Here is a 27,894-nt window from a genome sequence, read left to right on the forward strand (position 1 = left end):
ATGATAAATTTTTATCGAGGCACCCTAATGAATTGTATAGTGTTCTGCAACGTGCGAATGTTGTAATGAGACTCTCACCCTCGCAATACTAAATAGTTGTCTAGGGGGTTAGAGAAATTAATTTCCTGAAGCGAAAACAAAGAGATAGCGTGAGTCTGTAATAGAAATTAAATATATACAAAAATTCTTATAAATGATAGATTGTTCAAATTTTTACATTTTTCTTCTATGCGATTTTCTTATCAATTTCTATCCCTGCAGGAAATTTATTTTCTTCAAATTCTACAAAAAAAAAAAAAAATAATTTCGTTTCATTTGTTATTTTGTTTAAGATTTTTACAATTTTCGTTTAAAAAACTCATTTGCTGGCCTAGGGAAGTAATTATTTTCACTTATTGATGCTTTTTATAAGATTCTATTTTTTTATTTGTGTTAAAATTTTTTACAGTGATAAAAGATATTGGTATTCGTTTTTCTTCTTCTTATTCTTCTTAAAGTTTAAGTCTTTTAATATCCTCGCTTTTGAGATCTATCCTGAGACCAGCGATTTTTCTGACTTCTTGTGGTGTGAGTCGCCATGCGATCGCATCAGCTCCACAATAATCGGCCAATTCTTCAACTTTTTCAACACTTAAAATTGTCGCTATTTGCATTAATCTTGCAAATTTATCGCGAACAGACCATGAAGTTGCCGATGCTAAATAGCTTGCTAGTGATCTAATTTCCTTATCTAGAATTAGTCCACCAGCCTAAAAAATTTTGTTTGAAAAAAATTACTTTGATTTTTTTTTTAAATAAAAATTGGAAATGAAGAAATTTTTTTGCAAAACTTACTCTGTTAAAAGTGCATTTGAGTACCACTTTTTCTAAACGTGCCGTGACTTCAGCAGTGAGAATTCCAATTAAAGCATCATAATTAGAAGCTGTTAGAATATCTTTAAATCCATGAAGTAGTCCTTCTAGATGTTGAATGAGCGTTTGAACGAAAGGTTCATCGGTTTCGTATCTAAGTAATTCGTCCTGAAAAATAAGTGATATTTTTATTCAAATTTCAATACTTAGTATTTTAGATTGATATACATAAATATTTGAGAATTTAGATTAGTTACTTCGTTAATATGATGATTTATGGAAAGAAAAACATCAACCCAGGGTGTTACACGGGGTTTCACGGCACTTGCTCTTAATTGCTGTAATCCATAATCAATGACAGCTCTTAAACTGTGAGTTACACTTTTAAGACCTGCCAAACAACTATCGACTTTTCCTCTTTCCTTATCTTGCATATTCGAAAATGCCTGATTTATTTCCATGTTCAAACTTTTGCCCAGTGTCTCCACATACTCGATGCTCACGTCTGTATTATTTAAATATGCCTAGACAATTTATTGAAAACATGAGAAAAATTAATTCTTTAAATTTTGTTTAGTGATAAAAATTAGTAAAAATAGAAAAATTGAATATTTATTTTTTTATTGTATTAATAAAAAAAATTAATTACCAAGAACATTAATCGTCCTTGTTCAGTGTCGGATGTTTGTAGTCGTCCGTGTTGAAAGCTCGTTTGAAGAGCATTATATGCCTGAGCCAAATCTAAATATCCTGCTGGATAACCTTGTCTTAAACGATTTCTTAATCTGCTTGTAAATTCTCCCTCTAAATTTCCACAAGCCATATTTACTACCGCACAAACTCCATCAATACTCCAACTCGAAATTGCTCGCCTATGTATTAACAATTTTTTTTTTTTAATTTTTTAAAATTAAAAACTTAAAATTTTATGACATACCTCACACATTTCTTCACTATAAAAAAGACATCATCAACCATACTAGATGTCTGCTGTTCTTGATCGAGAACATCCATTCCAATTGCTTTATTAACGCTTTCTTCTAAAAAATATCTCTCCAATGCTAAATAAGCACCCAATAATTCTTGCATACTTCTCGCTAATTCCGAATTGTTTACAAATGTTTCAAAATCATTAATCGATGCTTTTCGCTGAGTTGTATCTGTTGTACTAATCTCTAAATCACTCTGTAAATTTTGAACAATTTTTTAAAATTTATTAAAAATTTAATTTTAAATGATTAAAATAAATAAATTAAAAAAAAAATTTAGATCATATTTTTGTAAATATTTTGTAACTAAAGTTAAAATTAAAAAAAAAAAATTATTTTTACGCTAATTCGTCTTCTTAAAAATCGAATATAGAGTTCAGATCGAGCGTGCATTATTGTTATCTCGCCTAGGAGTAAATCCAATTCTTTAGGATCAGCTTTTTCTCCACCCTGCTTTCTTAAATAATCATTTATCGTTTGGACCTTCTTAGAAATATTTCTATGTTTCATAAATTCCGCAATAATCTTCTTAATTTGCCTGGTGAAATCGAATCAGATAATTTATTTCAATTATTACTAAATTGATAAAAAATTTGTCTTAGATCAAAATTTGATATATATTTTCTTTTTCAAATGAAACTATATCATTTTTACCTGTCGCACTCTTTTTGCAAGATTGTAATTGAAGTAAAAAGTCGTCCAGGTCCATAATAAGTTTCAATAATCGGTTGATGAATCTCCACAATTCTTGCAATGCCCTCAAATAATAATGTTATCGTATCGGCAAATATTACCGGAGCTCTTTTGTCAGAATTTTTTATATCTAAAGCTGATTTCAAATTTTTTTGAGAAGTTTCCTGAAGCTGTAAACAGAAGGAAATCATTTTCATTCCTATATTTTCTTTAAGTCTCAAAATTATCAAAGTTGAAATATTTTCAGTGAAATTTTGCAAAATTATATTTCTCTTTACTTTATCGAAAAAATGAACGAACCTTTGAGCAAAGATAAAGGCAAAATTTTTTAAGCCCCTCGGAATGCATTCCAAGTAAAGGGAAAATTTTGAAAAATCTCTCAACAGATGCCAAATCCTCGGATTTGACAGCTTCGTCGAATTTATGTGTGACAACTGTTCTCAATTCAAGAGCGGCTTGTTGTAAAGTTGCCAATGAACTGGTGATTGTTGTACGATCTCCCGAAACATCTTCTGCCGTTCTTTCCAATAATTTTTGATCCATTGATAAATATCGATGAACATGGGCTGCTCCTTGTTCGTAATCTTCATTTTTCAAAGCTGTCGCCACACCCTGACTACAAAGTTGCAAGTCAAGTATATCATTAACTCGACTTTGACATTCGCAAACTCTGCTCTATATTTTTTTTTCATAATGGCAAAAAGAAAATAAAACAGTCAGTATTTAGAAATGATGACACAACAAAAATATTTGTTTCATAATGATAATTTTTTTCTTACCCGAGCTAAATCCAAATGTCGAACTTTAGCACTAACTTTTTCAGCCAAGTCATTAGTGTGATTAATCATATCGCGAAATTTTTCACTCTCTGCTCGAATTACAACCACATTAGGCAAAACTTTGCTTATATTTTGCAATTTTGACTCGACATGATAGTGTCGCGAAAGAATGTGATTCAATTGCTTGTTAATTGTTACCTAGAAAAAAAATTTAATTTCAATTTATTCTTTCTCTTTCTGGGAATATTTGAAACATTAATATAAAATAATATTTATAAATAATACAAAAAATGCAAACTTCTAACCTCTGCTTCTTGAAGTCTTTCCAATATTTCCGGGCAATTTTCTTCAGTCACTGCTAAATCCATTGTGAAATATATATTAAAACTGAATTTTTTTTTTTAATACTTAATGCTAAAAATCATCACAGTCAATTCTCTTTTTACAAAAAATCTGTTTACAATAGAAAATGTCAGTTTCTCATTTTTGACGTTTTTGACAGCAGCCACGTCAAACATAACCTTAAAATCAGACGCAACCCAACCTGACCTACACGTACTGTAGAGCATTTCTCGACGACCTTCAACACGTGCATCACGTGTATAGTGTACGACCTCACGTTTATTTCCAAACCGCGCTTCAATTTCCTAAATTAACAGTCAAGTCTTTTTATAAAGCTATAATAAAGTGTCAAGTGTTATAAAATTGAATCTATTTTTTTTCACAAAAAAACAATGTCAAAAAAATTTAAAACCCAGTGTATTGTACCAAATTGCAATTCAGGAAAATTGGTAAAACTCAACAGGTTTCCAAAGAATAGTAAACAATGTCAGTTATGGATAAATGCTGTAAAAAATCCATTTTTAGAAACTCTTTCATTAAAAGAAATTCAAACTTATCGTGTTTGTCAATTACATTTTTCAAAGGATTCTTTTTTTATCACGGCCCAACGTCCACGATTAAAATGGGATGCAATTCCATCTCTTCATTTACCATTTGAAAAAATCGAGGAATTAAAAATTGATTTAAAAATTGGTGTAAAAAATAATTTAAATCATGGAATAAAAAGAAAATTCATTGACAATTCAATATCCCTAAGTTATGAGAATGAATATGAAAATCAAGAAGTAATGGACAATCAAGATACTTTTTGGAAAAATGATCTTTTTGAAGAGATAAATAATAAAAATCAAGTGGAGAATATTTTATCATATGCAAGTAAGGAATTTCAACGTGCCGAAAAAAGTAAGGAAATAACAATGGCTTTAAAAATACGTGCCAAAGTATATAAAAATGGAAAACAACATTTGGAAAATGAAAAGTTAAAAAAAAATAAAATACCATTTAAAGAAAATAGAGAAATTAAAACAGGCTGTTGCGTTGTTCCAAATTGTAATTCTGGTCGACGTATTACCAAGCATCGCTTTCCAAAAGACAAATATGTTGGTAAAAAATGGATGAAGGCTGTAAAAAGTCCTTTCTTGAAGGAAATGACTTACGAATATATTCGAAAGAAACGTCTTGCTGTTTGTTATTTACATTTTACTGATGATTCATGGTATCACGGTATGAAACCAAGATTAAAACCAGACGCAATTCCTTCGCTTCAACTTCCTGAGAAATTAATTAGAAAGGAAGATATGAAACCAAAAAAACCAATTGACTTACCAGAAAATGTAAATGAAGTACCTAATATTAAAATGGATATAATCAGTGCGACATCAATATTGAGTTATAATTCAATGCCAAAGATTTGGGATATATCATTGGAAAATAATAGTAATTTTATTCGTGAGAGTTCCTTTGAATTGTTGAAAAATTTGGAAAATTTAAATGTCAAATATCGTTCAATAAATGATATTGGAATGATTCCATTTGACACGAAATATTCCAAGGAAATTGAAATTTAAAAAGAAACTATTGGTACGAATAATTTTTTTTTTTAAATTTAATATTATGAATATAATGATTTAAAATTAAATATTAGTTTTTCTACTTGAAAATGGAAATTTTTTTTGCTATAAATAATAGCTGACACAAAAAACATAATATGAATGGATTAATTTTTTCTTGTTTATTATTTATTAATTTGATAATTGTGGTTTTAATAAATAAATAAAAATTATTTTTGTGTGATTTAAAAGCCGGTAGGAGTGCCAATGTTTATAGCAAGAAAATTTTCAAGAGCAGAGTGGCGCAGTGGAAGCGTGCTGGGCCCATAACCCAGAGGTCCGTGGATCGAAACCACGCTCTGCTAACAATTTTTTTTTCCTCTCACTGTCAAAATTATTTAAAACACATAAATTACTTGCACTATAAATTTTTAGAAACTCTTAATTTGAAAATTCCTAATAAAACATTACTGTTAATGTAATTATTAATTTTTTGAAAATATTTCATAAAATTATTAACGTAAATGATTAAAATTTACATATTTTTATGTATAGTTAAAAAATGCCGTTAATAATTTTATTTAATATTAAATATTTATAATTTTAATAATTTTGTTTACGAAAAAAATTTAGAAAATAGAACAAAAAAAAACAATAATATAACTTTTTAACAGGTTTCATTGAATCAAGCTGTGCTGCCTTCCATGACTAAAAACCGTATAAAAAAAATAAATTAATGACTCTCGTGCGAATTATAAATTTGCAAAATTAAATGTTTAGGTTCTTTTGTTTTTTATATATATTTTTAAAGAAGCTGTTAATTTTATAGAATATTTATTTACAAACTTGAAGAATATTTTACAATTCTCTTTTTAAATTATAGGTTATATAGTTTAGAAACATGTTTACATGCACGTACATTTTTTTTTTGACGCTTTGCAATTATATTTGCTATATTTTATAAAAATTAAAAAAATCTCTTACTCCTGTATCACAAAAAAAAATGTAATGATATAGATAACATTTATCTATAAAAATCTGATAAATTTATATCTATATGGATAATAATAAAAAAAATGTGATATCAGACTTTGAATTTAAAGATACTGCTCCAATTTCAATTCCTTTATATCCTTTGTTAAATAAATCAACGGATCAGGTTTCACTTGATAATAAATTGTGTGAACTAAAATTTCATTCATAAAACGAATTAAATTTTCGGTTGATTTCTTCTTTAATAAATCTAATGCTGAGCATAGAACAAGTGGCAAAGATGTTACATATTGTAATCTGTCTTCAGTTTTGGAATAGGCTCCTTTTGTTTTTAATTCTGAAAAATTAAATAATCGTTTTTTATTACTATTATTATAATTATATATATATATTTTTTTGTAAATTTTAACAATAACTTACCTTGGAAAAAGCTCATATATTTTTCAATTTCAATACCGCAGCTTTCTTCTGCTGTTTTTATGGCCAAATGATATTTTTCCACATTTTTATAAATTCGATTAACAACTTTCACGAACCACGTGGAAATTTCGAGTCGTTCATCAAAATTCTTTAATCCAAGGAAAGTGTTTAGCCAAATTTCTATTTGATCTTCACATTCATAAAATGCTCGTGGCACTTCAAGTAATTTAATAATGGAACTTTTCACTTTATCAAATAATGGCGATTCCACATCAAGGGCCATTAACAAAAATAAAAGGGCCTGTCCGTAAAGTTCCTAATTTTTAAAATTAGACGTTTTTTTAAAAATTGTTTTAATTTTATTACTACAGTTTTATAATTATTTTTAATTAAATTACCTGGACTGGTGTAAACATGAAAGCATTTGTAGAAAGAAGAAAATCAATAGCCAGTATATTTATATCACTTTGTAAATTTTCTTCAATATCCAATGGATTTGTGAGTCCATTTAATAACATTGCATAATTGACATCGGCTTTTACATTTACATAAACTAATGCTGGAAATGCTTCATGAAATGATTTCAATAAATTTAAAATCGATACTAAAATTTCATCTATCGAAGGAATTTCAATTTGTTCTTCAGTTATTTCAGATTCAGTGGGTTCGAGTGCTTTTTTCCATACTCTCAAACATCTTTCAAAAATTGGAGCATTCTGTAAAAATTATTTTTTTTTTTACAAATCATTATCTTTTTAAAGTGAATAAAATTATTTACTTAAAAATTCTCTTTACTCACATCCGTCATGTATTCTATCAAATGATTATTGAACGTCCTGAATTTTTTACAATCAAGCGAATCTTCGGCTAGTGTTAATAATTTTTTTGTTTGATTTAACATTGTCGTGAATAGTAAAACACATTCGTGTCGTACTCTAATGTTACTGTGCAGTAATGCCGGAGCAATTGCCTTTCTTAAAATTGTAGTTGGAAGCGTTAAATTTATCACAGTATTTGCAAATTGTTCAATTTTTACATCTGACAATTCTTTGGCATCCTGGAAACATCTTTCAATGTCTAAAGAACTAATTACCTAAAAAAAGTATTTGAATTAAAATTTTGGGAATAAATTTTATTATTTATTTATTTGCTAATAATCTTGTGAATTATATGTAATAATACCTGATTTAGAAACTTCATTAATTTAATCCACTTTATCGTTACTTTTGGCGAGAGGAATGGTTCTGTGAGAATAAGTTGTGATTTCATTAAATCCGGACAAGCTCTTAAAATTTGAACAACTAAATCGCCAGGTTTATCATATTCCCATGGACGATCGAGACTTCTTAAAACTGTGCTCACTAATTGATTATTCTTTCTACCCTGACCAGTGCCTAAAGTCTTATCTTGAAATATAATTCCGTATCTTTTTGATGTCATGAGAATTAGAAGAAATTCGTGTACAGCTTCAACTGCAATCTAAACAGAAAAAAATCCATATTATTTGTCTCAGAGCCAAATAAATATTTATTTGTTTATAAAAAATTATTCTGGGTGTAAATAAGTAAGAGAGACTTTAAATATTTACCTCTTTTTCCTCGGGATCGATTTTTTCAATTTTAGTTTTTTCTTTCTCCTTCTTTAGTCCCGGCCAATTTGTTGGTCCCTTCCAATTATATAAATTCACAAGACCTTGTACAACTTGTGTGGTGAAAATATGAAGTTTCATTGTTTTACTGATTGTTGAATTTTCGAGAACATATTTTTTTACAGTTTGCAATGTTAAATGAACTGTATCGTGTGAATCGTATATTAAATCGGGAAAAATACTTGACAGTAAGTCACGTTTTTCCAAAAGTAATCTAATTGTATTATTGCGTCCATCGACGAGAAAAGCGAGGATAAAGTGAATAAATGATGTTCTCACATTATTTGGATCATTTGGTTTTGTGAGACGTGTTACTACATCTAAAATTTGTGAATTTAACGAGAGATTTGTTAAAATATCACGTGGAATAGTACCACCGAGTGTTATCATTGTTGTGAGCATTTTTAATATTATTTTCCGTTGTTTTGCATTACTTTGATTTGAAAGCATTGATTGCATTGACGATGTATGAGTGTTTATTAATCGTCGACAAATTTCTTCTGTTTTTGTATATTGTTCTGAACCTTCGGGATATAATCCCAAGACTCTGTAAAATAAATGTCATTTTTATTATTTTAAAATAACAGGTAGAACTAAAATTTCAATTTCAATTAAAAATTACATTTTAATTAAAATTGAAATTTTAATTAAATTAGAAGTTAAACTTACTTCATGGTTAGAATATGAATAGCGGAGAATAAAGTAGTAATGTTATTTATATTTTTTTTATCAGTGGTGTCAAATGTTTTAAGAATTTCAAGAACACTGCCACCTTCTTCAAGATAATCGGCAGCTAAATCGTAATTTTTATTTTCATTGCACATGGTGACAAATGTTCGAACTTCATCAAACGCATATTCACGTTGAAAACTGGTCCTTAAAGATTTTCCAGTTATCTCGTATTTTTTTGATTTGACTGATTTAGTAACTTTTTCTTCATTATTTGTCTCTTGGATATTTTTGTTCATTTTTTTCTCGTCAGGATTATTTTCCTCTTCGACTCTAACATCAATAGATTTTCTCGATTTTTTCTTAGTACTTAAAACTTCTTTCCCATTTTCCACGTTCGCTAAAGAATTAGATTTTTTTTTATAAATATTTAAATATAAAACTAAATATAATTTAAAATTTTAATTATACTTGATTCCTTTGGAATAAAATCTAGAAAATAGATTTTAATTTTTTTTACCTGAAATTTCTTCAGTTATTTTGGTTTCACTCTTCTTTCTTTTCTTCTTTGTCTCTTGAATAACAAGTTCCTCTGTGTTATTTTCCTGTAATTTCTGTCGTTTTGAAGGAATTTCAATTTCTTCCTGATCCTCTATTGAGGTTATATTTTTCTTTGACTTTGTCATTTTTTTTATTTACTTTGTTATCAGCTAAAATTTACTTAAAATGAAGTTATTTTTTGATTAGAAATATGTAATTTTTAGGTTTTTAATATCTCAATCGAACATGTGCTTGTTTTTATGGAAAACATTGATACCTAACCTAAAACAATTAGTTTTGTTATTTAACTCTCAATATGATTCACATTTTTTAAAAATTATGTTTAGAAAATGATAACATTAACTCTTGTCTATCATGCTAATTTACTTACTTATTTACATATTTAGTACACATAAACAAAGGTTTCTCTTAGAGAATATATATATTTTTTTTTGTTTTTTTTTACCTAACACGAAGTTTGTTAACAATCGAAGGCAATATCGAGAATTATCGATTTTTGTGACGTCATGGATAAAAATTTAAAATCATAAACTTACAAAAAAAATCAGAAAGCTAACTGCATACTTAAAAAAAACTCTTGTGTACTGGCCTTAATATAGTGATATAGATGGCACTGATGTTCAATATTGAGTTTACTTTCTTATATTTTCGTAAGTCTATGACTAAGAATTTTGACAAGTAGACGTCATTTTCGATATATTATCGAAATTACAAGTTTATAGGCTAAATTCACTTGATTTAAGTCACATGGTTCAATTGCGCATCCAAAAGAGAAAAGTGACATTATTATTGTTCAATTATTTGTTTAGTTCTTTTATTTATTACTCGTAAATTAAACAAGTGATTAGTGTTGAAGATATCGTATTAAATTTTATACACTTTAAAATGAACGTGAAAATGATTTAACAATAATTCAAAAACGAGGAAACAAATGATTTTTTTTAAATGTTTTGATCCTGTCAGAAAAGTATTTTTATAATCTTATACAGATATATATATATATATATATATATATATATATATATATATGTATATGAATATTATATAAAAGTGTTTGATAATCAAATACTTAAATTCATATCTAATTTTTTATATATTTACATGACAAGTGGTAATTGAATAAAATGATTTCTAGTAAATCAGTAACTTTTAATAAATATGAATTACCTGAAGGAACTTCTATTTTGGAGTCACAAGTGGCTGGACATCCGTTTGACGTGGAGAAAAATACAATTAGTACGTTTATCTCTTTTGAATATATTTAATGATAACTACTTTCAGTCATTGTTTTATATTCTTTTTTTTGGAAGGTCGGGTTTTATTATGTAAGATTTTAAAAAGAATGAAATTTTAATTTGAGAGTGTTCCAAGTTTTTTTGTTAGAAAAAATATTTTTAAACAATAGTAAGTAGTGAAATATTGTAAAAATTTAATTATCATTAACATTAAGTACTGTTAATAATGTCTTATTAATTAGTATAATTGAAAATAACTTTGGTTATTTAAAGTAGTTTAAAAGTCAGTTAAAAATTTTATATGAATAATTAAATAATTAATAATTATATTTCTAGAAATGGAGATAAGTTTAAAACTATTTTAAAGAGATAAATAATTTTGATTAATTTATATTGTAGGCATGTTAAAAAGTGACAATGGCAGAGTTTTAAAACCTGTATCAAAACCATTGCTTGGAAAGCGAGAAGTTGATTTTTATGAAAATTTACAAAACGATACCGACGATATTTCATTGCAATTGTTGCGATTTATTCCGAATTATTATGGAACAAGGGAGTTAAAAATTTGCGAAAAAGGTATTAAATATTTAATTTAATTTTAGTTGATGATTTTTAAAAATAATTTTTCAAATTGAAAATTTGACATTGAATCTGATTTTTTTAGAAACTACATTTTTAGAATTGGGAGATATAACGAAAGGTATGAGTGAACCTTGTGTTATGGACATTAAAATTGGAAAAAGAACTTGGGATCCACTTGCGGGGGAAGAAAAAAAACTTGCCGAAGGAAAAAAATATCTAGAATCAAGACGTGCTTATGGATTTTGTATACCGGGATTTCAAGTTTATCGTTTATCTGACGCTCAATTAAAAAAATTTGGCAAAGATTACGGTAAACAATTAAATGAAAAGTCGGTTGTCGAAGGTACAGTGATTTATTAAATATAATTGAAAAAATCATCAGTAGTAAAAAAAAATTAAAAGTAAATGGAATAATTTTTTTTCAGCACTGGAATTGTTTCTAAATATTTCCTCAGGCAATTTACCAAATCGAGATTTAATTTTAAAAATTCTCTCCATTTTATGGAAAATACTCGCATTTTTTCGAACACAAAAAAAATATCGTTTCTATTCAAGTTCATTGTTAATAGCATACGATGCAATGAAATTACGTCAATTAATACGTTTAAATGGTCATCAAACTGAATCACTGACATTGATAAATCGAAGTAATACATTTTCTCATCCATTGAATTCTAATGATGATGATCATAATCAATTGCCAATTGGAGAAAATGGCGGAATAAAAGGCTTTTTTAAAACAGCATCGCCAACATTTTTAAAAAGAGCAATTCACAATAGAACATTGGATAAATTTCAAAAATTAAAAAGAAGTTTATCAAGCCATGAGATAACGAAAAAAGAAATTGAAAAACAACAAGAGCCAGTGACAAAACCTGTTATATATCATGAGCCAAATAGACTTTTTCGAACACATTCATATACTCATAACTTTGATAATGACATTAAAGAAATTAAAGAAGACTATGCGACAATTCTCGCTGAACTTTGTGGTAAATCAAAGGACCAACAAAATTGGGTACGAATTAATATGATTGATTTTACTCACGTTTTTCATGCAGAAGATAATGATTTTGATAATAATTATTTGGAGGGTCTTGAAAATTTAATTAAACTTTTAGAAAGATTTTTGGCACGAGTAATAAAGAGGAATTAATAATCATTATAATTGATTATAATTTTATAACTAATTATAATATTAATTAAATTAATATAATTATTAACTCATCCGAATTAATTTTAATATTTTCTTGTGTTTTAACGCACATGTGTTCTTTTCTCAGAATTAAGAAAGTGCCAAAAGACGTCTATTATTTTTTATTTTTAATATATATTTTATAATTATTGTGCTTTTGCTAATCAATTTTATAATTGTTATTTTTTTAATTGAATAATATATTAAGAATATGAAGAAAGACTCACTCTTTTCTAAGATAAATGCCTTATCGAAAAATTATATGAAATGTTAAATTTTTTAATAAAATAAAATTTAAGTTAATTATATTAATAATTAATATTAAATAATTTTAAAGCACGAAAGTACTTATTGTTTGAAAATTTTATGTATTATGTAAATTTATACATTTATAAATTTATAATATATATTTGTTACAATGAACTATTGCAAGATTATTAAATTTACCTTAATATTTATTAATAAATTCTATTAAATAACATAAATATACAATTAATTGTTGCAATTAATTTTATAAAAAAATTTAAAATATAAAGAACAAATCCGATACTTTCTCATCACATAGAGAATGTAATGAGGATAAGGACGGGGAAAAAATGATTTAATCATAAATTTATTAATCGTTATTCACTTTATTTACTCGTAATAATATTATTCTTTGTCATATATATAATAATTCTATTTAATTCTTACTATTTGTATTTATATATATATAATATATATATAATAATATATAGTGTATTTATGTTCATTATGTATAATATATTATCTACATTTATAATCCCTATGAAAGGCATCTCCAAACAGACTTCAGATTTACTTTTCTTTTAAAATATCTTATTTATTCATAAAAATACAGGGGACTCGCGCACTCTATCGTGGGATGTTACTGGCTTTCTTTTTTCTTTTTTTTTTTTCTACGGAAAAATCGTAGGCCATGGCCGTGTGCGTCATGATTGCACGCATTTTTTCCACCCTGTAATTTATATTTTTTGACGATTAGAAAAAAATCGTCAATACTTCCATTTCAGTCCCTTATTTATCGAAATATTTTTTTTTTTTAACAATACAAAGCACATTTCAATGAATAAGTTGTCTTTTGCGCCTCTCCTGAAAATTATTATTTTTTTAAACTATGTACACATTTTTGTTTTCATGGAGCGCACGCAATCTTGACAAAGAAATTTTTTTATTTTTAACGTGAAATTTTCTTTTTCTCAAGACAATAATATTTTTCGGAAAGTTTTTCTCGTTATTCTTTTTACTTATATATAATACTGTGTACTACCATTTTTACTCTCGTGCGGGGGACAAAAAAAATGCAAATAAAAAAATGCATTATGAAGAAAAATGCTGAAACAAGAGAAAATATTTTCCCTATAAAATAAAAAAAAAAATTTTTTTCTTAATTTTCTTTAAAAATATGTGTCTTGAGAAAGAGAAAAAAGCTCGAAAATACTTTTTAATTATTATTATTATCATTATTATTATTATTTTCATTATCATATTATCGTTGTAATAACAACGAGAATACGAGTTTTAAACTCGTATTTTAATTTTTGCCAATTATTTTTGATAATATACAAATTCTTCTGAAAATATCAGAGTGTTTCTTCTTTTTTTCTAATATATATATATATATAATATATATAACTCTTTTTTTTATCTGAAAATATTCTTCATAAAATATTTTAAAAAACATCTCTACAAATTTTATTTATTTTTGTTTAAAGTATGAATGAAAAAATATCTATCGTGGGAAAAAGTTGTTAAATATTTTTTCAAACGACTTTGAATTATTAATTATTAAAAAACGAATTGGAACGATTTTTTTTAAATATAATCGATATTCGCATGATTCGTTGTGCGCTCTTGGCCCACTTGGCTTTCGATTTTTTTTTCTTTTTTTTTTTTTTAAGCAACAGTAACGTCCCACGTGTGGTGCCCAATCTCAATTACAAAAGGAATAGTCGACGGTAAAACGAGACAATAAAAAGTATATTTTCTAAACGTAGATAAAAATTGGTAACTTTGACTCACTCCATGAAAAATTACAGCCGATTTCAGCGGCTCTCATTTTTTTCTGTCCATCGTTTCTGGATTCTGACTTTTCTATTATTTTCTTCTTTCTTTTATGTTCTCGCCTTATTTCAAAAATTCGATATAAATTAGATAATTTATTAAAAAACTCATCCTAATTATAATTTGCGATTGCTAACGAAAAATTCGTCGAATTTTCCATTTATTCGAACTTATTTTAAATTTATTTACATCGAGTCGTTATATACAATCGCTAATTTTTATGTTTCAGGTCTTGTGTAAAGTACAATAAGACTTTTTGGATCGGACTTTAATATTTTCTGAATGAAAAGTTCTTTTGCTAATAATTTAGAGTAAATTATTGTTATTATTGTTAAATATCTAATAATTAATTTTTAAAGTAATTAAATTTTTCGATATTTTAATTTCTATATAGTTAAATTTAGTTTTCAGTTTATTTTATTTTCAATTAATTTACTTGACATTTATTTTAAATTTTTAATTATTTTTATTTCCCAGTTAACTTAATTTTTGGTTAATTTAATTTTCGATGTAATTAATTAATAATTTTCTTTTTATTAAATTTCAATTATGTCAGGTATAAATATATATACATTTTTTCAAAAAGGTTTAAATTGAAAAAAACTAAAGTCCGATTCGAGAGTTCCAATTGTTTATATAAAAATACAAAAAATAATGAATTTTGTTCAAAAGCTTTTTACACATAAAGCGTTTTTTAAAATTTTACATGTGCTTTTTTTAAAAAACCTTTTTTCTTCTAAATATAAAAATAATATTGCGTGAAAAATGAGACTAGTATACTTTGAATATTTATAAAAAAAAAATTGTGACAACAATTATTATGTACAAAGTTTTAATCCAGAAACGAGAGTCAGTGACAACTTTCTTTCTTTTTTTTTTCTTTATTTTTTTATTTTTTTTTTGTTATTCATTATACTCTCACTCGCACTTAAATATTAAAGGTTGGGCACGATAATACTCTTGGTAGTAGTATAATGCCCTAAGTCTTGCTGATCCAACGCTTTAAGCCCTTCCCCGCGAGGCATTACCACGCATTACCAGACACCTGTCATTTAGGATATTATTAATATTTTTTTTTCTTATTAGTAATATATAATATTTATATATTTATATATATATTTATACACATGCACATTTATGCAAGACAGTGTTTTTGACTTGGTTAAAACGATATATCGATTAACCAAGATCATTTTTTTTATACATCACATTGATATTCACGTTTTTATTCCCGACGGAAAAAGCTTACCAATAATGTTATTTCAATCATAAAAAATAAATGATTAAGAAATTTTGGCAAAATTATTTTTTGTTTTTTTTTTTTTTTAATGGAAACTTTTTTGCAAATTCCAACAGAAGACAAAAATATTGTGAGCAAAAATGTCAGATTGAACACAATGAATATATACTAAAGGCAGTTTAAATGTTATTAACAAAGATTTACTATGTAATAATATTTATATAAATTGTGGCAGTATGTATTTGCAAACGAAAAAAATCGTTAAAAAAGTCTTTTGGTAAAAAAATCGCGCGTCACATATATATTTGTATAATAATAATAATAGAATTGACGACGTGAACGCGATGTATTTATAATATTAAACTTAGATGAAAAAAAAATCGGATAATAAATTCGAGATTGATGAATAATATTTAAGTCACCTTTTTTCTATATAATATCTAATTGAACACAAGAGCAAATCAAGGTGTCTGGGAATGCTAGTGAAAAAAACCCTGCCGTCATTCTCTTATCAAACAAATAATATACAAGTTTACCGTATGAAGTATCCATCAGTAGTTAAGTCTTATAAGTATGGACAAGTGTTATTACCTTTTGGCGCAATTTAGGCCTAAGGTTTTTCATAGTTCCAAATATTGATTTCCGTGTTTTTTTTTGTGCTCAACCTTTTTCCTCTTTCGAGAGACTCACTTATCGATTTTTCTTTTTTTTTCACAAATTTTCCATTGTCTCTTTGAATTTTTTTTTAATTATTAGGCATTTAAATACTCTAGATTTTTTTATTATAGAATATTTGACTCATTTTCTTGGACTTTTACAATTTTTTTTCGCTGCTAATTTTTTATGATTAAAATAATAACAAATTTAAATTTTTTCATTCTTTTTGTATTTCTGATTTTGAATTTTATGCCTATCATTTTTTTTTAAATTTATTTTTGTTAACCTTTTTTTGCATAATTTTTGTTAATCAATTTTTATTTCAATGAAATGTAATTATAGAAATGTTAATTCGGTTACTTTAAAAGATTAAATAACAAAGAAGAATTTTTAGTAAAAATTAAATAAAAAATAAATTAAAAAATAAAAACAAGTACTTAAAGCTACATGAATATTATGCTGAATCGTTTTTTTTACGCCAATTATCAAGTGCGAAGGAGTAAAGCTTCTTTTTTTCCTTATTATTAATAATATTATTTATATATTTAGTTATTATGCATTATATATAAATAAAATTGCACTTTTTCAAGGTACTAGATTTTCAATTTTGAGATCCTCGACTGAGGAAGTTGGCAAGCACACTTTTTAATTATTATATTATGTATTATTATTTGACCGTACTCGTATAACTACGATAAAATTCTACGGTGGCAAGACGAAATGAAAAAAAAAAATTTTTAATCGTGTACGAAATAAAAAAAGATTTCGTTCACGAATTTTATCATGCCATTTCGTGTCGGTGTTTTTTTTTGTATTACACATACATACATCTACGTGGAGCAACTTTGAGAAAAAAAAATTAAAAGAAAAAAATATTTATATTTATATATATATATATTGAACAATTTCTTAACTAGCGTCAGCCACTGGTAATTATTTTACACTTATAAACACTTCGAACCTTAAATAATTGAGCCGATCGCATTTTTTTCGAGAATCCCCTCTCCTTCTCATTTTATTAATTTATCGTATTTAAAAAAAGCTTAAAATTTGTTTTTCAAATTAATAATTATTGATAATGTTGAATAATTTTCTTGATTATGTTTTTTTTGCACTTTTTAGTATTGTAAGTAAATCAATACGATTTTTAAAATTCTACTTTTTTCTCAATTAGATTGTTTTATGATCTGTCGGAATGTGTTATACAAAGGAAAGAGAATCTCGAGTATTTTAATGTTTCAGTTTTCTCTTTTTTTTGAATACATTTCTGCATTAGCTTCAATTTGTGGAATATTATTATTAATATTTTTATTATTATGTGAATGTATATATTGCGAGAAAGATTGAAAATTTTTTTTCATGTACCGAAAAACTGGATTTGAATTTAAAATGCTCTTTTTTAATTTTAAAAGTATAACGTAGTAATGTAGAAAATTTTTAATTTAAATTATATTAGAATTTCTCAGAAGTTATTTAATAATTGTTGATAAAAAATTGTATTGTTGAAAAAATTTGTTTCTTCTAAATTCCACAGAAAATATAATAAAAAATCAAACGGTGTAAATAAAGAGAGAGAAAATATTTTTTAAAGCTATTGAAAATGCTTGAGATGTATACAAAAAGATGAAATATTGCAAACAGAAAAATTAAAGACAGGCTCGATACAAAAAAAATTGAGATATTTTTACCTTTTCATTTAAGAGAAAAGCGTAAAAAGTAATTTAAAAATCTTAACATAAAATTTTATGTTAAAAACTTTGCTTTATAAGTTATTCAATTCGCAGTTTACAATTTAAAAAATTAATTTGCCAAATTTATGTTTTCATTGATTTTTCCCCCTTTAATATCTTTTCATATCATATCTTTCATTTTTAATTAATTATTATTTTAAATTAAATAAAATTTGTCCCAATGTCTATACAACTTATCTCTTAAACGAAAAGGTATTTCAATACAATACATCTTTATCCGCTCTTTAAAAAAAAGTCGTTTTTTAGCTACAAAAAAATAAGCTAAATTGAAGTCGAGGGGGGTATCGACTGCTTACAATATTTTTATAAAGTAAACCTTGATGCTTCTCTCTGATGCTCTCACCGTTCTATTATTTTCATTGTTTTTTTTTTACGGTAACGAGTTTTAACGACTGTCGTTGTGACAATTGCAATAGTGGTAACTGGTGGATATTAGTAATCGTACTAGTTTTTTTTTTTTTTAAATAGTAGTGATAAAAGTGTAGTAGAAGTAGTAGTAACAGGATTTTTATAATGAGAATCACGTTGAGACGTCGATGAGCGTCGAGAAGGATTCAAAAAACGTCGGGTGAGGTGGAGGGGGGCCAATTTATAGAAATGCACAATGGTAAGCTGTCGTTTCCTTTCCTTTTTTTTCCATAATTGCGCGTCGGACGTTGACATTGAAGAGCTGATAGACTAAAAAAAATTGTGATGGTTTTTCTTTCTTCTTCTATGTTGATTTCTCGCAGGCGGTAATTAATATGGTGGATAAAATTGTGGTGTATGTGTGTGTGACTTATGATGAGCGTGCGTACAAGAGTCTTATCGTCGAATCAGATTATGCAATGTGAACACACAATGACGTAGTTGCGCGACTGCGTACAGAAATATATATATTATTAATATAGTCTTTTAGTTTCGATAAAAAAGTTCAGTCCTCAATTGATTTCTTTTTTAGAGTTTTTTTTTTCTTTTTTTTTCATTATTTTAATATAACTCTTTCTTTCTAGTATTATCCTCTTTCTCTCTATCTTCTCTTTCACTCTCGTCGTCTCGTTTTTTTTTTATTATCGTTCGGCAGCTTCTTTTTCATTTTCTAATTGTGTAAGTCTTCTCTCTTCTTTCAAAAAAAAAAACTTGGTTTTTTTTTCTTTTGTACAACGCAACGAACACACACATTTATATTATTTATATATTTATATATATTATAGTTATTATACATACACAAACAAAGCCTTTCCCTTGCCTCACGCACGTGAGTTCGTTTGTTTGTTCACTATTATTTTTTATTCTTTCGTCTTGTCTATTTATATATGTATACAATTGTAGGTAGTCAGCTTCGTTTTTCACTTTTTTTATTTACTATCTTTGAGTTGCTGAATTCAGTAGAAAAGGAACGTAGAACATTTTGCTTTCGAGGAGTAAAGTTGCGGCCGATTGAACCTTGAAAGAAAGGAGACAATTTTTATTATTCACAATTTTTGAGTCATTTACTGTGGATAAAATTATTTTTTTTTCGATTAATTATCCATGAAAATTAGCAAAGATATTTACTTCTGGCAATCTGATAATAAGATCTTGGAAGCGGCCAGGTTGATTCGGTGCGCTGTGTTCAAGAAAACTTTTCAAACAGTTCACGTACCGCTCTTGAATTTGCTCCAATTCCACCGTAGCACCTCGTGCTGTAAAATGATACCAAGGGAATTAGTCGATGCAATAACAAAAATGTAATTTTAAAACAATTCCATTTCTCGTGTATCTAATTCTAGTTATTCAAGAACGTGATTTTGATTTAGGTTTTAATCTCATTGTAATTGAGATTAATTATTATTTTATTAATACTAATGATGAATAAATATAACGTAACCAATAGATCATTGTTTTATTAATTATTAGTAACAGTATATTATTTATTGTTTAATATTAGCGATTGAGATTTTGGTAATTAAAACTCTCACCTTGCGAGAGCATTGCGATGACTTTTAAACAAACATATTCCTCCATTCGCAGCTTCACCCTCCTAAACATGTGCGTGACGTATGTGATTTTTTCCACCATGAGTCCCACATCTTGCCGTAATTGTTCCATGGTTATTTCTCGGCCCATCATGCTCGAGAGACACGTTTGTAACGTGTACATATTGTTTGACACCTAAATAAACAAACAATTACGTATTTAGGAAAAATGTTTCCAAAAATACCTTTTTCATTTAGCAGAATTTGTAATTTTTTTTTTAAAGGCAAAGGTGACTGTAACATAATCTCAAACTAAAAAATTCATTTTAGCGCAAACGAAAATATAATTATTTTTTATTATATTTTTGTTTGATTTACAAAGCATTTTTTAGGGTTAATTTTTCTTTTTACCTCTTGCATAAAATCAGTTCCCGTTCCATCGTTACCAGCGTTGGAAACACGATGCTGACCATGCATGGCTTGATAAGCCGACGTGGTGAGCACCAAAAGTTCATGCCACTTGTGAGTGAGTAACCTCGTGTGGACATCTACCGGTAGCTCAAGGTAGAAGGGTAACCTTTTGGTCCATTGCACCAACTTGTACACTATGCTGTCTCCTATGTGACACAGCTTCTCACTTAAGTCTGATTTATGGTCCAGCAGCTCATCCAAGTTCTGAAAAATTGGAAAATTAAATTAGAATTTATTATTAATATTATAAAATGAAAATCAATTAACATAAAAAAAAATAATTAATTTGTACATATAAATTCACTAACCCTTATCGTGGCGATATCTTGGAACTCGTCGCAGTCTATAAGAGTTTGTATCATGGCGAGAGTTGCGTCCAAAGGAAATGCCCGATCCCTTGAACTACTAACTGCATTATCTAGCCTCTGCCGTAAATGCACAACCTTAAGAAAAAATTCCCTCATTACTTATAAATTATTCACAAATAAAAAAAAAAAATTTTTTTTTGCTAATTTTAATAAATTAAAATAACTTTTATTTTTTTAAAAATAATTTTCAAAGTTTAGTAAGTTAGTTCTAGTAGTATAGTAAAAATTACTCACCTAATATTTAAATCGCAGTTTTTATCCTATCGTACAGTGATGAATTGACTTTTTCATTTTTAAATATGGAGAAATGAAAAACCTTTTGAGTTTAAAGCGTATTAAACTTACAATTATATTCCCGGTGAAATTTTCATGGGATTTCGTTTCATTAATAATTTTAAAAATTCTTAAAATAATACAAATTTAATCTAATTTACATTCAATTTTTGTTTAATATCTAGATCAAACTTTAAACTGATTTAACTTCAATGTTGATATTAAACAAAAATTTGAATGTAAATTAAATTAAATTTGTATGTTTGAAAATGAAAAAGTTAATTTACCACTGTATGAAATGATTAAAACTTTGATTTAAATATTTAAAGGGAGTAATTTTCTGAAAAATTTATATTTAATTCAACATAATTAATACCTTTTTTTCAAAAATGTGTTTTATATATATTTGGGATTTTTACTATACTATTAGAACTAATCTATTATAACTTATGAAACAGGAAACTGGAATTTCTTTTAAAATAATGAAGCAATCCGATTTTTGTTGGAGTGACTCTTTATTATTCTTTTTAAATTGTAATTTATTTTATTTCAATAAGTAACGAATTATTAAAATAAGACAATTAAATAATCCGCGAGGCAAAGATGAAAGTGTTGTGTTGAGCTCTGGATTAGAGAACCTTTCTCTGACCTTTTGAACTTCCCTGAATGTTTGAGGTCGACTCACGATTTCATGATACGTTGGTTACATGAAATATAAGGAAGAAGATTTTTCTAGATTCATTTGGGGAAAGTTTTCTTAGATAAAAGAAAAGAAAGAGAGAGATATATATCTTAAAGGTCTATGCACATGGATCGTCGTCGACCGTGGGACGTTTTAGAAAGAAGAAAATATAAAGAAGAAGAAGAAGTAGAAGAAGAAGAAGAAGAAGAAGGAGGCAGTTGTGTTCGATGAAGGAGGAGGAGGGTGAGGTCAGTGTCCCTTGTGCAGACTTTCACGAGTTACGAAACGTCCGAGAACTGCCCGTCCTTGGCACCGGTTGCCGCTGATTTTCTATTGTCCCCCCTATCCGTGTTTCACCTCGAGAGATTTTCAAACATTCAATAATCGCGAGAGGCCGTTAATCAAAAAAATGAATTTTTCCCTATTTTTCATTTAAATATCAGAAAGAGAAGAGTCAACAAAAAGAATATTATCCTCTTCTCTCGTTTCTTCTCTTTTTTTTCATGATTTTCTCAATATTGAGTTATTTTCCAATTTAGTGAAATTTTATCAAAAAAATTTGTTTTATTGATTCATTCTCTTCAAAAATGTGTGCAATATTTTTGCGAGTCACTTGCACAAGCTGTGCGTTTTCACTTTTGGCAATGGCCTCTAGACTCACACAAACCGATAGAGTGCATATTTTACATGACTTTCGTCATTCGATCATTTTCTTTATTTATCATTTCCTTAAATGAACTCAAATTTTTTTTATTTGAAAAAAATTAAAATTAAATAAATTTTTTTCCTCTATTATAGAATTTTTAGTTCGAATAATGAAATTGTAAGTTGTATTTTTCCTCAATGCGTCCTTCATTAATCAGTGAATAAAAAAAAGAGTTAATTTGTGGAAATTACCTTCGCGATAAAGGATGAGAAAGAGATACGATAAGACATTTTGCGCGTGAGAGAAACTATCTGCAGTTATAATTCGCAGACAAAAAACAATGGTCGACAGTACAACACAAAGCGTCATCCATAATGACGATCAACTCTCCTTTGACTTAGCTATATAGCACTCCTTGCATCTATCGTTCTTTCGTAATATGGGAAACCTTGAGGTTTGCGCAAGCCAAGTCGTAAGAAAGTGAAATTGCTCTCAGAGTTCATTCATTTCAGGTTTCCCCCCCAATGAAAACACGACACATTCTCGACGTGTTTTTTTTTTTTTATTATTTTCAATATTCCTAAAATTCAGATATCGTTTCGAAATGTAAATTTTCTTTCAATCACGAAATGGAATTTAAAAACAAAATAAAGATTCCATTTTAAATTGGAGAAAAACATTTTTACAAACAAGTTGAAATTCTTCCCTAAAGGATTGTTTCAGGTGTTAGGTATATATATTTTTTTGAGAAAAGAGAAAATTATTTGAAGCCATTTGCCGACTTACTTCGGAGGGATTGGTGAGAGCCGTTTTGAGAATGGTTCCATTAACAAGATGGCCCGAGTGCACATTGTGGCTTGGATGGCTGGAGGTAGGTTGAGAGTTGTGAGAATCACCGGATGAAATTCTGTGATGATGGAGAAAACTTCCTGCCAGCTGGGTATGTTGCTGCTGCTGCTGCTGCTGTTGTTGACTGTGATGTGCAGCCGCTGCAGCAGCCATGTGTTTTTCCAACATTGTTGTTCCCATGGTTCCTTTGCTACCAGTCAACGTCCCCGAGCCATTTACACCACTAACGTTTCCACCTCCTCCCATTCCACCCCCAACTCCCGACGATTTGGTGGTTTTCTTATGTTTCTTGTACTTTACCTACAAACATTAATTTTTCCCTCAATAAATTTTATCCCAAAATGAAAATTCTTTCAAATTCAAAAAAATTTTCGATAATTTGTGAATAGATTTTCAAAAAAAAAATAAAAAATGATTACCTTATAAAGATTGTAGACGGCGCCAGAATTTCTGCCACCGGGCATTCGATCTTCGCGAACTGCTTGAAGGACCATACCCTGTTCGATGCATTTTTTGAAACGACAATATTGACATCGATTTCTCTGCGCTTTTGTAATCTCACAGCCTCCTTCAGCCACACAAGTGTAAACTCGCCTATTCTGTACTGTCCTCTTGAAAAATCCCTTACAACTAAAATATAAAATTTAGACAAAAAAATTAATAAGTATAGCAGAAGAAAACAAAAAAAAGTAATATTTGTTCAATATACAAACAATGTGAATTAAAGTAAAAAAAAAGCCGAAATCAATTTCTTTTTCTCCTTGAGAAAGAAGAATTATTCCAAAAGTGTCTGGATCGAACACCTGCCTACACTTTCGAATAAATGGAAGACGCGGCAGGTGCATGTGTGGACTTAACGGAAGGTCAGAGTTCAAAGATCAATTTAATCCGCTACTGCGCAGCAAAAAATAGTATATAAATATCATCAGCTTAAAGTGGAATTCATCATTCTCAAGAGAAAAAAAAAAGTACCGGAGCAAAATTACATTTCAATAGTAACTCATCATTCTTTAAAAATATATGCCTAAATATTTATATAATCAAATTTTTGACAAGCTCGAGTCAAAGTTTCAACTTTCTATGTGGAAATTTAGGTCATAATCAATTTTGCCTGCAGGGTTTTCAGGTAAAGTAATTATGACATTATCGATCCGGCATCGAAAATATAATGCTATTATAGTTTCCGTATTGGTTAAAATATTTGACTTATTACAGAATAAATACCGGATTTAGTCCGTTTAAAAATTTTAATCCGAAATTTGGCGGAATTAGGAACGATACGAAATTTGTATTTATACGCAACGATTCGGACTCAGTTTGGTCAAAATTTGATCCCAAATTAAAAGGAAATCAACTGGAACAGAATAAAACAAGACGGAAAAGAAAAAGAACTCACCCTTCGCAGGTGATGATGCCATAATGAAGTCCAGTGGCCTTGTCCTCACAAATCATGCAAATCATAGGCGTCTCGTCCTCCTCGTGTTCTTGTGGTGGTAATGGTGGGGCAGGTGGTGCCACAGATAACGATTGTGACGCCACCTCAGACTTGACAACCCCTCCATTTCTCACCCACGGTTGATTTGAGCCGGATGCCGTTAAATTCAATGCCTGAATTTGTTGAGCAGCCGGCAATTGTGTTAGATCACCGGCCCACAGCCTTTCCATATTTAATGGAGGACCCGATGAGTATGAGATGCCGGGTGGTTTCCCTCGGGATTCCTGACCGAGATTCAAGAGCAACTGTGCCGCTGATTCCTCCGTGGATGAACAGGAAGCCGATGATGCTGTCGTCGTCCATGACGCTGCTGGTGGTGGAACAGGATCCAATGCTGGCGCTGACCAAATCATTGTTCTTACGCCACCAACTTCGCCCATTATTACACTGGGTGGTGGTCTTGGAGTTGCTGGAGCCGATCGCTGAGCCGGTGGTTTCATGCTTTCGCCTGAAAGGAATTTTTGTTATCAGATCGTTTTTTAAGAAACAATGAAATTAAAATAATAGTCGGTAACCTAGGTGCCATTATTTTTTACCATCAGTCGATAACTGTGACCGTTATTATTTTTAGTCATGAAAAGCTAGCGATTATTGTTCAAGAAAAGATATTAGTTTGAAACGAAACTTACATGCACCTCCAGTGTTGGATCCGGCGGAACCAGTGCCATTTCCACTGGCGGTGCCACTTGAACCGGAGCCATTTCCAGTAGTGACATTAACCCCAGAGCCATTATTGCTTGAGGATCCGGCAAGGTTTTGCGCATAATTAACGGCACTGCTGATAACACCATTGAGTAATCTCTGGGTGGCGAAATTCTGTCCAACAGTGCCTGGAGGCCAGAATTGATGATGACCTAATATATGCGATGGTACCGTTGGGGCCCGATGCCTCTGAGGTGGTGACTGCATGTGATTCCCATGGGAAGAATTGGTTCTGGGACTCATATTTGGATTGAATTGCGATGAGGGACTGCTTCTTTGTGACGATTGATTTGTGGTGTTGTTATCGTTTCGATTATTCCCACCACCTGGACCACCGCCAGGACCACCTCCATCGAATACAGAATTATCCGATTCTTCTTTCGATTGAACGGACGTGAGGTGATTCCCTCGATCGGGACTTTCGCTCCTGCTACTTGCCTCTTGAGACATTGGTGTTGTTGAAACGGCCTGAATTGGCGATTGTGGTGATGATCTCGCCGGTGCTGGTGTACATGATCGTTGATGATCATCAGCAACAACACGTGAACTGATCACATCAGGAAAAACAGAATCGGGCGATGCACGATCTGAACCAAGATCCCTTATTGGATCTTGGCTTATCACGGAACTTCTTATCGTGTCCCGAACTGGTGTCCCGGGACTTGGACTACTACGCAGGTACTCGGATTTTACTTTGACCACCGGGCAGCCCGGCGAGCCTGGCATGTTAGCGTCTGGTGATGAAGTCGAGGTATCCGCCACACTTTCTCCTGGAGCAGGAAAGTTTATGGGTGACGGTGCGTCCGCTGGCTGGATCCCGAGCGGTGAGCCTGCTGATCCGAGGGATACTGGGGAGTCTGAGAAAAGGATTAACATTCATTTTTTTTACTAGTCTATAAATTTTTTTGTGTAAAACTTGCAAGAATAATGTCACTTAACTTTAAAGTAAATGAATCATTTTGATTATGTTAAACTTCAGAAAAGTAAACTTTTCCATACTGTTTTATAATTGTTGTGTATACTATGCAGAAAAGAATACTTTTTTGCACTGTTTAGTAAATCTATGACCTTGAATTTTGAGGTTATGTTTGAATCTATTTTCACGTCGTGAAAAGACATGACTTTAGCTAAATGTAAAAATTTAGTTTCAGAATACCCTTTTTTGGAAGTAACATTCTTGGAAATAAAATCCTCTCAAGTAAGATTAGAGTAATATTATTGAAATTAAAATACTTTCAAGTAAAATTCTTGATAGTAACGTGATATAGCAACAAGTAACATAGTAATAAGATATAACATGATTCAAAATTAATTATATCTTTAAATAAAAAATACATTATTTGTAATCTATAAGAAAATTTGAGGAAAAAATTCTTCGACAGTCCTCGTATATTTATGGCATACTTTTTTTTTTCAAAAATCAGTGCAATAAATATCGCGAGTGACTCTTATCGATGAAAAAAAAACTGACGAATAAAATTTACACTTGATCATTAAATACATTATTATTCGGTTCAATGATCGCGCAACTATCTTGAACTCGCTTGTGTTTAATCGGTGCCCGGTCCTAGTAGTTCCGCATATGCATATATGAAAATGTTATTAATCATAAGTAACTAAGCGATGAACTGTTATTGTTTTGCTCGCGATGCTGTACATCCCGCAAGAATTGACGCTTTTGTCGACTCATTAAGAAAATAAAATAAAAAGAAAAGAAAAGTGAAAGAGAGAAGGAAAACAATAAGAGCTCAAAGTCAATATCTATTATGCTTCGATGAAGTTATTAAAGATGCTATTTTCTTCTACGCAATTTAGTTGTTTTATTTTAGTTTGTGATGGCAATCAATAGAAAAAGAATCTATAAAAATTCTACACAATAATATATTTACACACTTAAAAAAATTTATTTGATTCAAATAATCGGCTATTATTAAATAAATATTTACAAATAATTTTTATTTACATTAAATAAACACTATTTGGATGAATAATTTCACAGAAAATTAAAAGGCATTAAAATAAGCTGCAACGCTTATTATTTTAATCCAATTTTGTTTATTTTAATACATTTTGGTATTAAAATAAGCAAAATTGGATTAAAATAATAAGCGTTGCAGCCTTATATACCTTATAACTTTCTGTGTTCTGTATTTGAAAAAAACACAGAAAAAGCCTGGTCTCAAAATGAATAGCGTATACACTACTTAAAATTCGATTGCGGTCTAATTTATAA

General features: G+C 28.8%; 5 protein-coding genes and 1 non-coding gene across 17 annotated transcripts in view; 3 read left to right on the forward strand and 3 right to left on the reverse strand.

Moving 5' to 3' along the window:
* Positions 1-402: 402 nt before the first annotated feature.
* On the reverse strand, positions 403-3,829 carry LOC127277336 (conserved oligomeric Golgi complex subunit 4). 2 transcript variants are annotated; one of them, XM_051298386.1, is made up of 10 exons: positions 3,619-3,829; positions 3,314-3,511; positions 2,835-3,209; positions 2,496-2,704; positions 2,184-2,379; positions 1,790-2,037; positions 1,502-1,724; positions 1,110-1,376; positions 835-1,020; positions 403-749 (listed from the first exon to the last, which is right to left on the reverse strand). In XM_051298386.1, the coding sequence occupies exons 1-10, from the start codon at positions 3,679-3,681 to the stop codon at positions 492-494; spliced, it is 2,223 nt and encodes a 740-aa protein (XP_051154343.1). In that variant the 5' UTR covers positions 3,682-3,829; the 3' UTR covers positions 403-491. The 2 variants fall into 2 exon arrangements, with proteins under 2 accessions (XP_051154343.1, XP_051154344.1); XM_051298387.1 differs by having other exon boundaries at positions 655-776.
* A 49-nt stretch (positions 3,830-3,878) lies between these two features.
* LOC127277338 (uncharacterized) lies at positions 3,879-6,294 on the forward strand. The gene is made up of 2 exons (XM_051298392.1): positions 3,879-5,236; positions 5,880-6,294. Exon 1 carries the CDS (start codon positions 4,048-4,050, stop codon positions 5,221-5,223), a length of 1,176 nt encoding a protein of 391 aa, XP_051154349.1. The 5' UTR covers positions 3,879-4,047; the 3' UTR covers positions 5,224-5,236; positions 5,880-6,294.
* On the forward strand, positions 5,499-5,570 carry Trnam-cau (transfer RNA methionine (anticodon CAU)). The gene has a single exon. It is a non-coding gene; the product is annotated as a tRNA-Met (tRNA).
* LOC127277335 (nucleolar pre-ribosomal-associated protein 1-like) lies at positions 6,023-9,995 on the reverse strand. The gene is made up of 9 exons (XM_051298385.1): positions 9,867-9,995; positions 9,456-9,757; positions 8,936-9,335; positions 8,207-8,813; positions 7,801-8,097; positions 7,418-7,711; positions 7,017-7,334; positions 6,619-6,934; positions 6,023-6,535 (listed from the first exon to the last, which is right to left on the reverse strand). Exons 2-9 carry the CDS (start codon positions 9,619-9,621, stop codon positions 6,303-6,305), a joined length of 2,631 nt encoding a protein of 876 aa, XP_051154342.1. The 5' UTR covers positions 9,622-9,757; positions 9,867-9,995; the 3' UTR covers positions 6,023-6,302.
* A 230-nt stretch (positions 9,996-10,225) lies between these two features.
* LOC127277337 (inositol polyphosphate multikinase) lies at positions 10,226-12,927 on the forward strand. Of its 3 annotated transcripts, none has more exons than XM_051298390.1 (5): positions 10,226-10,463; positions 10,606-10,732; positions 11,131-11,307; positions 11,396-11,656; positions 11,739-12,927. In XM_051298390.1, the coding sequence occupies exons 2-5, from the start codon at positions 10,621-10,623 to the stop codon at positions 12,467-12,469; spliced, it is 1,281 nt and encodes a 426-aa protein (XP_051154347.1). In that variant the 5' UTR covers positions 10,226-10,463; positions 10,606-10,620; the 3' UTR covers positions 12,470-12,927. The 3 variants fall into 3 exon arrangements, with proteins under 3 accessions (XP_051154347.1, XP_051154348.1, XP_051154346.1); XM_051298391.1 differs by having other exon boundaries at positions 10,226-10,454; XM_051298389.1 differs by lacking the exon at positions 10,226-10,463 and having other exon boundaries at positions 10,497-10,732.
* Positions 12,928-13,120: 193 nt separating this feature from the next.
* Positions 13,121-27,894, reverse strand: part of LOC127277334 (hormone receptor 4) — a 142,923-nt gene continuing 128,149 nt past the window's right edge. For all 9 annotated transcript variants that reach the window (XM_051298379.1, XM_051298377.1, XM_051298376.1 and 6 more), the window contains 9 exons: positions 25,589-26,518; positions 24,861-25,407; positions 23,884-24,094; positions 23,402-23,764; positions 20,955-21,089; positions 20,587-20,850; positions 20,179-20,371; positions 19,775-19,902; positions 13,121-19,663 (listed from right to left, as the gene is read on the reverse strand). In XM_051298379.1, the coding sequence (XP_051154336.1) occupies positions 19,583-19,663; positions 19,775-19,902; positions 20,179-20,371; positions 20,587-20,850; positions 20,955-21,089; positions 23,402-23,764; positions 23,884-24,094; positions 24,861-25,407; positions 25,589-26,518 (2,852 nt within the window). In that variant the 3' untranslated portion in view covers positions 13,121-19,582. The remainder of the gene's footprint in view (positions 19,664-19,774; positions 19,903-20,178; positions 20,372-20,586; positions 20,851-20,954; positions 21,090-23,401; positions 23,765-23,883; positions 24,095-24,860; positions 25,408-25,588; positions 26,519-27,894) is intronic.

This window comes from Leptopilina boulardi, unplaced genomic scaffold, assembly GCF_019393585.1.
Source record: "Leptopilina boulardi isolate dan_hultmark-lab unplaced genomic scaffold, ZJU_Lbou_2.1 LbouV2_165, whole genome shotgun sequence".
NCBI classification, from domain to species: Eukaryota; Metazoa; Arthropoda; class Insecta; order Hymenoptera; family Figitidae; genus Leptopilina; species Leptopilina boulardi.